Here is a 14,478-nt window from a genome sequence, read left to right as displayed (position 1 = left end):
TAATAGACAGAAGTATGCTACATGGCAGACCAACCCGAATTAATCTCTCGTCATGTCCAGTCCATCCATTATCTCAGCTAATCACGGCTAGCGGGAAGGTTCCTGTATGTTTCAGTAGCTTAACAATTTTACTTGTATTTACAGATGACATACAAGTTTGTTACTAAGGTGTTCCAGAAGGCATTTCTGCCCAAAAAAACGTATTTTGATTAAAAATGAATAAAAAGGTAACATGCCTCTCCTCTGAAGTAGCGACGTGCAACATATGACTAGTTTCTTAAAACGGGTCACATTGTGTAACTAGCTTTTTATTTAGCAACCTAAAAACACAAAACCTAACATTAGCTAGCTAGCTGCTGGGAGGATGTCCTATCATTGGAGGAGTGGGTGAGTGACTGACTTTTTCCACAGTCATTTAAATTCTCGTTGGCTAGATTTTGGTTAGCTAGCTAGAAATGTGAATCACTTTGCTAGCTAGCTTCACTGAACTTGAACGACTGTTGTCCACAGATAAAATATCTCTTAGTTGTCAATCAAATGCATTTGGCATCGATCAAATGGGCGGGCAGGCAAGCAAGTTCCCATTCAGTTGTCAAAATGTGGGTAGGGACAAGCATGCATTGGCAGGCAAGCTGCAGCAGGACGAGCAGGCTACTATTCCCCAATGTTTATCAGTGCAATTTTGACGGCCAACTAGCTGAAAAGGTTTGAGAGGGTTTGTCTGATGTTTCCTCGTTAGATTTTAGCTCACCTCACTCTGGCTAGCATTAGTTGTTGATTTTGTTGTTGTTTATGTGGATAGGCAACTGAGGGAGAAAAGCATAACTTTTCATGGTTGTTTGGATCAATAGGATTGTGAAGTTTCCAATGACATTTACATATTTGCAGAATTCCATTGAGTGTATTTTAGTGGCTTTTGGCGAATGCCTTCTAATGATCTAAAGTTGCGCTGTTGCTACTCCCTGTAAACACACAGTCCAGTTCAAAGTGAATAATGGCAGGGCCCGTGTGGCAAATGGCTTATTTAGGCCTACTGTAGCTCTGATTGTCTATGGTGCACCGGTCTGCGTAGACTCCGGTTCTGGACAGGACAGATGTTTTTGTTAGATTTGTATTTACGGCAGTAAATTGTCCAAACACAAGGCCGCTTTCCCACTATATATTGCTATAGAATTTTCACAAATTGTAACGAGTGCGCTGAGAGACGGGAAGCAAGTTCAGGGAGTGAGTGTTTTAATAAATAAAAGAAACAATGAATACAAAACACAAACATCTCACCGACATTAAAACTGAGTCAATAACACCTGAGGAAAGAACCAAGTGGAGTGAAAGGTATAGGGAGGATAATCAAGGAGATGATGGAGTTCAGGTGAGTGTCATGAGGCACTGGCGCGCTTGACGATGGTGACAGGTGTGCAGGATAATCAGCAGCCTGATGATCTAGAGGCCGGAGAGGGAGAATATGTGACATAAATGTCTTATAAATGACTCACTAGCACACATACCAACCTGAAACGGCACCATTTTGCTTCTCTCCATAGCTTAGACACTTTCAATATTTAAATAACAAATCATTTGATTTTTCCACTATTTTATTGATGGTGGATTGATTAATTTCCACGCTTTTAGTATCCGTTTTTTCAAGATGAGTGATTAGAAGAAAATCGGCCAAGCCATCGGGTATATCACTACCACGTCATATGCCATGTCTTGACATATGCAGACAGACAGATTAAACGTACATTTACATTGTAATGCCTGAATGTAGCCAGTTGAATGACAAATCAGTTATTAACTCATATAAGAACACACAACCCAAACACAGACACCATTTTTATGTCTAGTGTGTCCCACTATAACTCTTGGCCTGAGATCAAATAACTCAAATAACTGTCTAAACCGTTGAATTGGTAATATCTTTTTACCGACTCCCCTTGCCAGGTTTCAATATGGCTGGCAATATGTTGTTAAATCAGGGGTGACCAACTATAACCCTCATGAGCCAGAGTCCTGCTGGTGACCCATTCTCCAGAGAATGTCATTGATCAACTAGAAACTCCACACATGTTGTCTGCGTATGAGGTAATCAGTCTCAGATTTGAAAGCAAAGATGAAAAACCAGCAGACACTGCAACCTTCAAGGTGTTGTGCACCCCAGCTCCAAAGAAGATAGGATTAGGCGAGGGTTAGCTGATCCTACATTTGTGTCAACAAAGAACTTCTACCTGCCCTCCAAGTACTGTGTCCAGGTGGACATTATAATTTTAAAAGGACACCTGTGTTTTGACCATTGTCCCTTGACCTCTGACCTCTGGTCACCTCCTCTGGTGACCCTTCACAAATCTGTGGACCAGTCAAGCCCTTGGGCCACTGTGTCTGGCCATTATTAACCATTAGAAACCTGTCAGCAGCATGGTGTAGGGGCTGGACTGGTGTCATCCATACCTGTGTCTCTTCAAAGGATTTTTAATCAATTATTATTTTCCTTCTTCAAAGTAAGTAATTTGCCTACAATTTTAAGTACGGTGATTCATATTTTGGAAAAACACTCATGGCACATCAGCTCGTGGGAAATGTAAAGTGTACATTTACAGTTCATAGTTTGTAAAGTGGACAGAAAATCGTACACCCTGGGAAAGTTCCAAGACTTACACCTTATTATCAGCAAGTGTTGCCTGCCCACACAGTTGAGATGAGAGCTGACATGAATGAGAGTATTAAATATTTAAAATATTTGGCAGAGCAGAACATGAGAGTTTAGCAGAGGGCCCTGCGAGGTTCATCTTTCATTATCCCTCAGCATAAAATCCCTGTTTCATCTGACTGCTGCATTCTTTGATAAATTTGATTATGGTTTGTGGCTTTCCTTTAAAATGTATATTTGATGCATGCATCACGAGTCGAACCCCATTGACCATTCAGTCATTCAGAAGACAAGAAAATGAAATAATGGCAATAGGAACAATAAAAAGAGTAACTCACAAACTACAGAAATCCTTTAAGTGGACCACAGAAAATATGAAATACTTAGGATGTTTAATAAGTGACAACAAACAACAAATATATAAAGATAACTGTATTCCATTACTCAACAATATATATAAAATATATATCGGTAATATTTTCGGTAATAAAAATCATAGAATAAAAAGGGACGTTTTCTATCTCCCTAAGTCTGTGGGTGATTTTAACCTACCAGACTTGGAATTGTATCAATTCGCTACCCAAGGCTTTTACTTACGACATATAGTTAAATGTCTAAAGAGAAACAATAGGTACATAATGAAGATGTGCATGCTCATTCCCCGAATTTTCAAAGGATAAAGCTAAGAACATTAACAACTTCATAGTTATGAACACTATAACAATATGGAAAAAAATGAAACGTATTCTACAAGAACCAATATCACTCCCTAAAAACACAACCCTGTGGAACAATCCTTGGAAAGCTTTACATAATTCACCGATAAATTGGTCAACATGGAAAGCTAAAGGCATATAACCGTAAATTAATTGGTAAGAGGAAATTACAGAATTAAAAAGCAATTTTGAACTGACCAATGTAGATATTTTCAAATACACGCAACTGAAAAAGTTATATATTTCGAAATTTCGATTTCAAACAACCTTGAGGGAATCTTATATGAGTCAGAAAAATTGATGTTCATATGATAGGTAAGATATACAACACTTTGCAGAGAGCTGTCACGCCCTGACCGTAGATTGCTTTGTATGTTTTTATTTTTGTTTGGTCAGGGTGTGATTTGGGTGGGCATTCTATGTTTGTATGTCTAGGTTTTTGTATTTCTATGTTTCGGCCGGGTATGGTTCTCAATCAGGGACAGCTGTCTATCGTTGTCTCTGATTGGGAATCATACTTAGGTAGCCTGTTTTTTCACTTTTAGTTGTGGGTAGTTGTATTTCTGTTTCGGGTTTTCCTTTTGTTATTTTTGTGTTCAGTTCCTTATAATAAAGATGAACACATATCCCGCTGCATTTTGGTCTGACGATTCCTCTTCTTCCGATGAAAGCCGTTACAAGTGCATATCTCTTTTTCTTACATGTAGGTATTACAGAGTGGGTCAGGGAGAGGTTGAACATGTCAGTGAAAACACCTTGCCAGCTGGTCAGCGCATGGTCTGAGTACACGTCCTGGTAATCTGTCTGGCCCTGCGACCTTGTGAATGTTAACCTGTTAAAGGTCTTACTCACATGGGCTACAGAGAGCGTGATCACACACTTGTACCGAACAGCTGGTGCTCTCACGCATGGTTCAGTGTTGCCGTCCTCGCGAGCATAGAAGGTATTTAGCTCGTCTGGTAGGCTCGAGTCACTGGACAGCTCGTGGCTGTGTTTCCCTTTGCAATCCATGATGTTTGCAAACCCTGCCACATCCAACGAGCATCAGAGCTGGTGTAGAAGGATTCATAGCTTTTAGCCATACCCTTATCCTACTCCTCCTCTGTTCCTCTGGTGATGTAGAGGTGAATCCAGGGCCTGCAGTGCCTAGCTCCACTCCTATTCCCAAGGCGCTCTCTTTTGATGACTTCTGTAACTGTAATAGCCTTGGTTTCATGCATGTTAACATTAGAAGCCTCCTCCCTAAGTTTGTTTTATTCACTGCTTTCACACACTCTGCCAACCCGGATGTTCTAGCCGTGTCTGAATCCTGGCTTAGGAAGACCACCAAAAAATCAGAAATCTCCATCCCTAACTACAACATTTTCAGACAAGATAGAACGGCCAAAGGGAGCGGTGTTGCAATCTACTGCAGAGATAGCCTGCAGAGTTCTGTCCTACTATCCAGGTCTGTACCCAAACAATTTGAACTTCTACTTTAAAAAATCCACCTCTCTAAAAACAAGTCTCTCACCGTTGCCGCCTGCTATAGACCAGCCTCTGCCCCCAGCTGTGCTCTGGACACCATATGTGAACTGATTGCCCCCTATCTATCTTCAGAGCTTGTGCTGCTAGGCGATCTAAACTAGAACATGCTTAACACCCCAGCCATCCTACAATCTAAGCTTGATGCCCTCAATCTCACACAAATGACCAATGAACCTACCAGGTACCACCCCAAAGCCGTAAACACAGGCACCCTCATAGATATCATCCTAACCAACTTGCCCTCTAAATACACCTCTGCTGTTTTCAACCAAGATCTCAGCAATCACTGCCTCATTGCCTGCATCTGTAATGGGTCAGCGGTCAAACGACCTCCACTCATCACTGTAAAACGCTCCCTGAAACACTTCAGCGAGCAGGACTTTCTAATCGACCTGGCCGGGGTATCCTGGAAGGATACTGACCTCATCCCATCAGTAGATGCCTGGTTATTGTTTTTTAAATGCCTTCCTCACCATCCTAACCTCTTGAAGCTAGGCACTATTTTTATTTTTGGAAAAATAACGTTCCCAAAGTAAACGGCCTATTTCTCAGGACCAGATGCTAGAATATGCATATAATTGACAGCTTAGGATAGAAAACACTCTAAAGTTTCCAAAACTGTAAAAATATTGTCTGTGAGTATAATAGAACTGATATTGCAGGCGAAAGCCTGAGAAAAATCCAATCAGGAAGTGACTCTTATTTTGAAAGCTCTGTGTTCCTATGCATCCCTATTGACCATTGAAAGGGATATCAACCAGATTCCTTTTTCTATGGCTTCCCTAAGGTGTCTACAGCCTTTAGACGTTGTTTCAGGCCTTTATTTTGAAGAATGAGCGTGAACGACCACATTGCGTAAGTGGATAGGTGGGGGCTCTCAGAGTGATTCTTGCACAAAAGAGAGAGGCAGCCATTGTTCCTCCCGGTCCTAGTGAAAAGCCAACTGTCCCGGTTGATATATTATCGAATAGATATTTGAAAAACACCTTGAGGATTGATAATAAAAAACGTGTGCCATGTTTCTGTCGACATTATGGATATAATTTAGATACAATTTGGAATTTTTGTCTGCGTTGTCGTGACCGCTATTTCCGGTAGATTCCTGGGAATAAACGCACCAAACTAACGGAGGTATTTGGATATAAAAAATATCTTTATGGAACAAAAGGAACATTTGCTGTCTAACTGGGAGTCTCGTGAGTGAAAACATCTGAAGATCATCAAAGGTAAATGGTTCATTTGATAGCTTTTCTGATTTTCGTGACCAAGCTTCCTGATGCTAAGTGCAAATAATGCTATGCTAGGCTATCGATAAACTTACACAAACATTTACATTACATTACATTTAAGTCATTTAGCAGACGCTCTTATCCAGAGCGACTTACAAATTGGTGCGTTCACCTTAAGACATCCAGTGGAACAGCCACTTTACAATAGTGCATCTAAATCTTTTAAGGGGGGTGAGAAGGATTACTTTATCCTATCCTAGGTATTCCTGAAAGAGGTGGGGTTTCAGGTGTCTCCGGAAGGTGGTGATTGACTCCGCTGTCCTGGCGTCGTGAGGGAGTTTGTTCCACCATTGGGGGGCCAGAGCAGCGAACAGTTTTGACTGGGCTGCGCGGGAACTGTACTTCCTCAGTGGTAGGGAGGCGAGCAGGCCAGAGGTGGATGAACGCAGTGCCCTTGTTTGGGTGTAGGGCCTGATCAGAGCCTGGAGGTACTGAGGTGCCGTTCCCCTCACAGCTCCGTAGGCAAGCACCATGGTCTTGTAGCGGATGCGAGCTTCAACTGGAAGCCAGTGGAGAGAGCGGAGGAGCGGGGTGACGTGAGAGAACTTGGGAAGGTTGAACACCAGACGGGCTGCGGCGTTCTGGATGAGTTGTAGGGGTTTAATGGCACAGGCAGGGAGCCCAGCCAACAGCGAGTTGCAGTAATCCAGACGGGAGATGACAAGTGCCTGGATTAGGACCTGCGCTGCTTCCTGTGTGAGGCAGGGTCGTACTCTGCGGATGTTGTAGAGCATGAACCTACAAGAACGGGCCACCGCCTTGATGTTAGTTGAGAACGACAGGGTGTTGTCCAGGATCACGCCAAGGTTCTTAGCGCTCTGGGAGGAGGACACAATGGAGTTGTCAACCGTGATGGCGAGATCATGGAATGGGCAGTCCTTCCCCGGGAGGAAGAGCAGCTCCGTCTTGCCGAGGTTCAGATTGAGGTGGTGATCCGTCATCCACACTGATATTTCAATAAGCATTTTTCTACGGCTGGCCATGCTTTCCACCTGGCTACCCCTACCCCGGTCAACAGCACTGCACCCCCCACAGCAACTCACCCAAGCCTTCCCCATTTCTCCTTCTCCCAAATCCAGTCAGCTGATGTTCTGAAAGAGCTGCAAAATCTGGACCCCTACAAATCAGCCGGGCTAGACAATCTGGACCCTTTCTTTCTAAAATTATCTGCCAAAATTGTTGCAACCCCTATTACTAGCCTGTTCAACCTCTCTTTCGTGTCGTCTGAGATTCCCAAAGATTGGAAAGCAGCTGCGGTCATCCCCCTCTTCAAAGGGGTGGATACTCTTGATCCAAACTGCTTACAGACCTATATCTATCATATTCTGCCTTTCTAAGGTCTTCGAAAGCCAAGTCAACAAACAGATTACCGACCTTCTCCGCTATGCAATCTGGTTTCAGAGCTGGTCATGGCTGCACCTCAGCCACGCTCAAGGTCCTAAACGATATCTTAACCGCCATCGATAAGAAACAATACTGTGCAGCCGTATTCATTGACCTGCATGCTCTTCAACCGATCGCTGCCTGCACCTGCCCGCCCGTCCAACATCACTACTCTGGACGGCTCTGACTTGTGGACAACTACAAATACCTAGGTGGCTGGTTAGACGGTAAACTTCCAGACTCACATCAAACATCTCCAATCCAAGGTTAAATCTAGAATTGGCTTCCTATTTTGCAACAAAGCATCCTTCACTCATGCTGCCAAACATACCCTTGTAAAACTGACCATCCTACCGATCCTCGACTTCCGCGATGTCATTTACAAAATAGCCTCCAATAGCCTACTCAAATAAATTGGATGCAGTCTATCACAGTGCCATCCATTTAGTTACCAAAGCCCAATATACTACCCACCACTGCGACCTGTACGCTCTCGAGGGCATCGCTTCATACTCATCGCCAAACCCACTGGCTCCAGGTCATCTACAAGACCCTGCTAGGTAAAGTCCCCCCTTATCTCAGCTCGTTGGTCACCATAGCAGCACCCATCTGTAGTATGCGCTCCAGCAGGTACAGTGGGGCAAAAAAGTATTTAGTCAGCCACCAATTGTGCAAGTTCTCCCACTTAAAAAGATGAGAGAGGCCTGTAATTTTCATCATAGGTACACTTCAACTATGACAGACAAAATTAGAAAAGAATCCAGAAAATCACATTGTAGAATTTTTTATGAATTTATTTGCAAATTATGGTGGAAAATAAGTATTTGGTCAATAACAAAAGTTTATCTCAATACTTTGTTATATACCCTTTGTTGGCAATGACAGAGGTCAAACGTTTTCTGTAAGTCTTCACAAGTTTTTCACACACTGTTGCTGGTATTTTGGCCCATTCCTCCATGCAGATCTCCTCTAGAGCAGTGATGTTTTGGGGCTGTTGCTGGGCAACAATGACTTTCAACTCCCTCCAAAGATTGTCTATGGGGTTGAGACCTGGAGACTGGCTAGGCCACTCCAGGACTTTGAAATGCTTCCTACGAAGCCACTCCTTCGTTGCCCGGGCGATGTGTTTGGGATCATTGTCATGCTGAAAGACCCAGCCACGTTTCATCTTCAATGCCCTTGCTGATGGAAAGAGGTTTTCACTCAACATCTCACGATACATGGCCCCATTCATTCTTTCTTTTACACGGATCAGTCGTCCTGGTCCCTCTGCATAAAAACAGCCCCAAAGCATGATGTTTCCACCCCCATGCTTCACAGTGGGTATGGTGTTCTTTGGATGCAACTCAGAATTCTTTGTCCTCCAAACACGACGAGTTGAGTTTTTACCAAAAAGTTATATTTTGGTTTCATCTGACCATATGACATTCTCCCAATCTTCTTCTGGATCATCCAAATGCTCTCTAGCAAACTTCAGACGGGCCTGGACATGTACTGGCTTAAGCAGGGGGACACGTCTGGCACTGCATGATTTGAGTCCCTGGCGGCATAGTGTGTTACTGATGGTAGGCTTTGTTACTTTGGTCCCAGCTCTCTGCAGGTCATTCACTAGGTCCCCCCGTGTGGTTCTGGGATTTTTGCTCACCGTTCTTGTGATCATTTTGACCCCACGGGGTGAGATCTTGTGTGGAGCCCCAGATCGAGGGAGATTATAAGTGGTCTTGTATGTCTTCCATTTCCTAATAATTGCTCCCACAGTTGATTTCTTCAAACCAAGCTGCTTACCTATTGCAGATTCAGTCTTCCCAGTCTGGTGCAGGTCTACAATTTTGTTTCGGGTGTCCTTTGACAGCTCTTTGGTCTTGGCCATAGTGGAGTTTGGAGTGTGACTGTTTGAGGTTGTGGACAGGTGACTTTTATACTGATAACAAGTTCAAACAGGTGCCATTAATACAGGTAACAAGTGGAGGACAGAGGAGCCTCTTAAAGAAGAAGTTACAGGTCTGTGAGAGGCAGAAATCTTGCTTGTTTGTAGGTGACCAAATACTTATTTTCCACCATAATTTGTAAATAAATTCATTAAAAATCCTACAATGTGATTTTCTGGATTTTTTTTCTAATTTTGTCTGTCATAGTTGAAGTGTACCTATGATGCAAATTACAGGCCTCTCTCATCTTTTTAAGTGGGTGAACTTGCACAATTGGTGGCTGACTAAATACTTTTTTGCCCCACTGTATATCTCTCTAGTGTCACTGTCGTCCTCCTCTTCATCTGAAGAGGAGAGGCGAGAAGGATCGGAGGACCAAAATGCAGCGTGATATGTGTTCATGTTGAATGTTTAATTAAAGAAAGAACTGAACACTGAAACACTATACAAAAACAGTAAACAAAATAACAACCGTGAAGCTAATGCGAGCTGCGCTGAAACAAGCCATCAACATAGACAATCACCCACAAACAAACAGTGCAACCCAGGCTACCTAAGTATGATTCTCAATCAGAGACAACTAATGACACCTGCCTCTGATTGAGAACCATACTAGGCCGAAACATAGAAATACCCAAATCATAGAAAAACAAACATATACTGCCCACCCAACTCACGCCCTGACCATACTAAATAAATACAAAACAAAGGAAATAAAGGTCAGAACGTGACATCTAGTCTCCCCCAAAACCAATTCTTCCTTTGGCCGCCTCTCCTTCCAGTTCTCTGCTGCCAATGACTGGAACGAACTACAAAAATCTCTGAAACTGGAAACACTTATCTCCCTCACTAGCTTTAAGCACCAGCTGTCAGAGCAGCTCACAGATCACTGCACCTGTACATAGCCCATCTATAATTTAGCCCAAACAACTACCTCTCCTCCTACTGTATTTATTTATTTATTTTGCTCCTTTGCACCCCATTATTTCTATCTCTACTTCGCACATTCTTCCACTGCAAATCTACCATTCCAGTGTTTTACTTGCTATATTGTATTTACTTCGCCACCATGGCATTTTTTTGCCTTTACCTCCCTTATCTCACCCCATTTGCTCACATTGTATATAGACTTATTTTTCTACTGTATTATTGACTGTATGTTTGTTTTACTCCATGTGTAACTCTCTGTTGTTGTACGTGTCGAACTGCTTTGCTTTATCTTGGCCAGGTCGCAATTGTAAACGAGAACATGTTCTCAACTTGCCTACCTGGTTAAATAAAGGTGAAATAAAATCAATTTAAAAAATGCCCTCTGAACCGGGGTCAGAGTCACTTTACTATCTCTCTCTCTCTCTCTCTCTCTCTCTCTCTTTCTCTCACACACACACACACACACACACACACACACACACACACACACACACACACACACACACACACACACACACACACACACACACACACACACACACACACACACACACACGGGTTGATTCATAACTCGTAGTCCCTGCGGTTACATGTGCGGGATGGGTCAGGTTTAGCTTCAGAAAATATTGTGTGGATGAATGGAGGTTTTGTGGCATGTAGGTTGAATAAAGTAAAAACAATGCATACAAAAATTCCATAAATGTAGAATTATTGTGCAATTCATATTTATAGGCTACATTAAGTTTTTTTTTAAAGTTTTTTTTATCTGGCATTAGTGTGGAAGCTTTTTCATGAATGCATACGCAAGGTGTAATTTATTGTTAAACTTTTTTTTAACAAAAGAATGCGCAAGGTGTCAATTTAGGGAATTGTTTGACTATTTATTTTTTGCAAAACCTTAGGCTACTCTTCAATAGGCCTAAATGTTCAATAAATAAATGAAGAAATGTTGAAGTAAAAATAATTGTTCAATAAAAAAGGGAACTGTGCAGCACATTTTCTATTTTTGCGCGTCGGGTGCAGGCCTCAGATTTTCCCTTCATCACATATAGTCAGTTGTAGATGGGTTATTAGAAATTGTGTGTGGGTGCAGGCGAAAAATCTGCTGATCTGCGCATGACTAATACATACTCCGAAGTGACTGCACCAGTCATCATCTTTGAAACCGACAGAGAGAGTATGTGCATACACACACTTACATGTAAACACGTGCTCATGCGCACGCAGGTGCTCCAGCACAAACACACACACTACACATCCAATGGTTTTTGAGAAAGAGGCGAGGAGAGAGGATGTGCAGAATCAAGGAAATGCAATTGAGATTCCCCTGTATGTGTCCTGGGTCCTCGCTGACATGGTCGTCTACAGTATATCTGGCCTGCGAACCCAGCTCCTGGGACAGTGTTGTGTCACCGTTGACGATGGGTAACCCATACAGTACATCACACGTCACGCTTGGGAGAAACTCCCTTCTCCTCCTTACTCCTCACCACAAGCAACACTCCACTGCCAATAACCCAGACATGTCTGTAGGTTGGTGTGTGTGTGTGTGTGTGTGTGTGTGTGTGTGTGTGTGTGTGTGTGTGTGCCTGTGTGTTTGTGTGGGACAAAGAGAGAGAGAGAAAAAAAAGGGATAGAGAGGGAGAGGGAGAGAGAGGGGTATGAGGAGGGAGAGAGAGGGAGGGAGGGATACATAGAGAGGTACAGTGAAAGAGAGAAAACATAACAAAGCAAGTGTATCTCTGTCCATTTGTGACTGTGAGTACTGCTCTGATGAGGGCAGAAAATCATAAATATAGCTGAAGACAGTCTTTTTAGCATTGTAGCAATACCTATATTGTCGCATCTATAGCAACACCTATATTGTCACATCTATAGCAACACCAGGCCGGATTAATTTTCGCTGGGGTTATTAGACACTGTGGCTCCTCCATAGAGCTCCTTTCAGATCTGCTCAGTGAGGGGGGAAAGAGACTGTTTTCATGGAACATTTGGATGAGAGAAGGACTGCTCATCTGTGTTACATTTACTCTCACACTCAGCCACACACACAGAGAGAGAGAGAGAGAGCAGAGAGAGAGCAGAGAGAGAGAGGGAGAGACTACTCTAGCTGACAATCTTTGATGTTTAGAGTTTAGACTACATGGGAGAAAAAGAAAAAAGCACTTTGGTCTTAAAACATCTAATAGTTCAGTTTCTTATAGAGAATAATGGCTGTGGGTCATTTAAACACTATCTTTTGTTTTCTTTACTGCTAAATTCCTTTATCATGCTCCTTCCAGATGTCTGGTACCCTTTGAGTGAGAGTGAGTGCGATGGGAGTGAGTGTTTGGTACCCTTTGACATGAGAGTGGGTGTGATGAGAGAGAGAGAGAGAGAGAGAGAGAGAGAGAGAGAGAGAGAGAGAGAGAGAGAGAGAGAGAGAGAGTGTGTGTGTTACCTGTGTCTGCTCGCTGCCCGTGCGCCGTTCTGTGGCTGCGCCTGGGTCTGTCCCGAATAGAGATTATACCGCTGCGGGTACGAAGCACACCGAACCTCCCCGGACCATGTGAAGACCCACAGCACAAGAAACAGAACTGGTCCCGCCATGCCTTCGCAAGAAACAACAAAAAAAGTGATGCGGCAGAATCCTCTCGTTTGTCAATGAACTTTTATTCCACACGAATAGTGTGGACGTAAATTCCTATCAGCCGTGACGCACTCTTCCTCTCCAGAATCGGATAAGTCCATACTATCGACCCATAGTTAGGCTACAGCGGGATGTGAGACGGTATCTCAAACCGTCACTTCAACATCTATAGTATTAGTCCCCTGATTGATAGCACTTCAAATATGTCCAAAAGCAGCTGCTATTCCCTTAATTATTCTTGTAAATGCGATAAGACACTTCCAGGCGCATCCACGAGCCTGCCGTTATTTTCCAGACGTTGAAATGGGTTACAGTTTTGCCAAGAAAAAGTTTTAATTTCAGTCAGTTAGTAAGAAGTTATTGCGATGCAAAACTGCGAGGAAGGTGGCTTGCGTTTCAAGCGCAGCAGAATCTGAATGGCTGTTCTCCCCCTACCCAAGTCTCCTCTCTCTCTTCCTTTTTACCTCCCTTCCTTCGTGCGCTTTCTGACCCCTCCCACCTGTAGGCTTCCTATCAAACACATACGCACAGATCTAGGACCAGCTTAAACTCCCCAAATGAAGGTCAGGGGAAACTCAAAACTTACCTTAGATCAGTGTCTAGGAAAACTCCCGAATGACAACATATACTGTATTTACACACCCACTTGATGCTTTTGGAAAATTGCTCACGCAGTTGACGCTTATCTGGCCGAAGCATCGCTATTAGGAAAATCCCCTCTATCTGATCCGGGGAAAACGGAAGAGTGTGCTTGCAAAAGAACGGAGGAGTATTTAGATAAGCATGTTTATGAAAAAAATCTGACAGTGGAGAGACTGAGAAGATGGATACAAGTGGCCTATACTTTCCCATTGCAATCCTACTTTTTGGACTGAATTTAACTCCTCATCCGAGGACACGCGTGAATTCGATCAGGTTACAATGAAGCTGCTTCTCTCAAACTCTGTAACCAAGTAGCATCACACAAGTAGTGGCACAAACCCAGTAAGCCTACATCATCATAGATTAAGCAATATTTGAGTGACGTCCAAAGGAATTGACAGATAGCCAGGGGCACACTCGAAGACTCAGACATAATTTACAAACAAAGCATTTGTGTTTAGTGAGTCCGCCAGATCAGAGGCAGTAGGGATGACCAGGGATGTTCTCCTGATAAGGGTGTGAATTGGACCATTTTCCTGTCAAAATGTGACAAGTACTTTTAGCAATTCCATTTACTTTTGATACTTAAGTACTTAAAAATATTTTCTTGAGGAATGTAGTGAAGTCAAATTTAAAGTTGTTAAAAAATATAAATAGTGAAGTACAGATACCCCCAAAAACTACTTAAGTATTACTTTAAAGTGTTTTTACTTACACCACTGCTTAAGTACTTTACACCACTTTATACCACTGCTGGTTATATCTCTATTAAATTAATAATAGCATATAT

The 14,478-nt window shown here is 42.8% G+C and overlaps 1 protein-coding gene across 1 annotated transcript in view; it reads right to left on the bottom strand.

Annotated features, from left to right (window-relative positions):
* Positions 1-13,488, bottom strand: part of LOC115145876 (EMILIN-1-A) — a 100,525-nt gene extending 87,037 nt beyond the window's left edge. The window contains exon 1 of the mRNA XM_065004116.1: positions 12,858-13,488. Coding sequence (XP_064860188.1) covers positions 12,858-13,006 — 149 coding nt within the window. The 5' untranslated portion in view covers positions 13,007-13,488. The remainder of the gene's footprint in view (positions 1-12,857) is intronic.
* Between the last annotated feature and the right edge of the window lie 990 nt (positions 13,489-14,478).

The sequence above is a fragment of the Oncorhynchus nerka genome, linkage group LG18 (assembly GCF_034236695.1).
Source record: "Oncorhynchus nerka isolate Pitt River linkage group LG18, Oner_Uvic_2.0, whole genome shotgun sequence".
Lineage (NCBI taxonomy): Eukaryota > Metazoa > Chordata > Actinopteri > Salmoniformes > Salmonidae > Oncorhynchus > Oncorhynchus nerka.
Note: the sequence above shows the minus strand (reverse complement) of the source record. Positions and strands in the feature narration are given on the sequence as shown.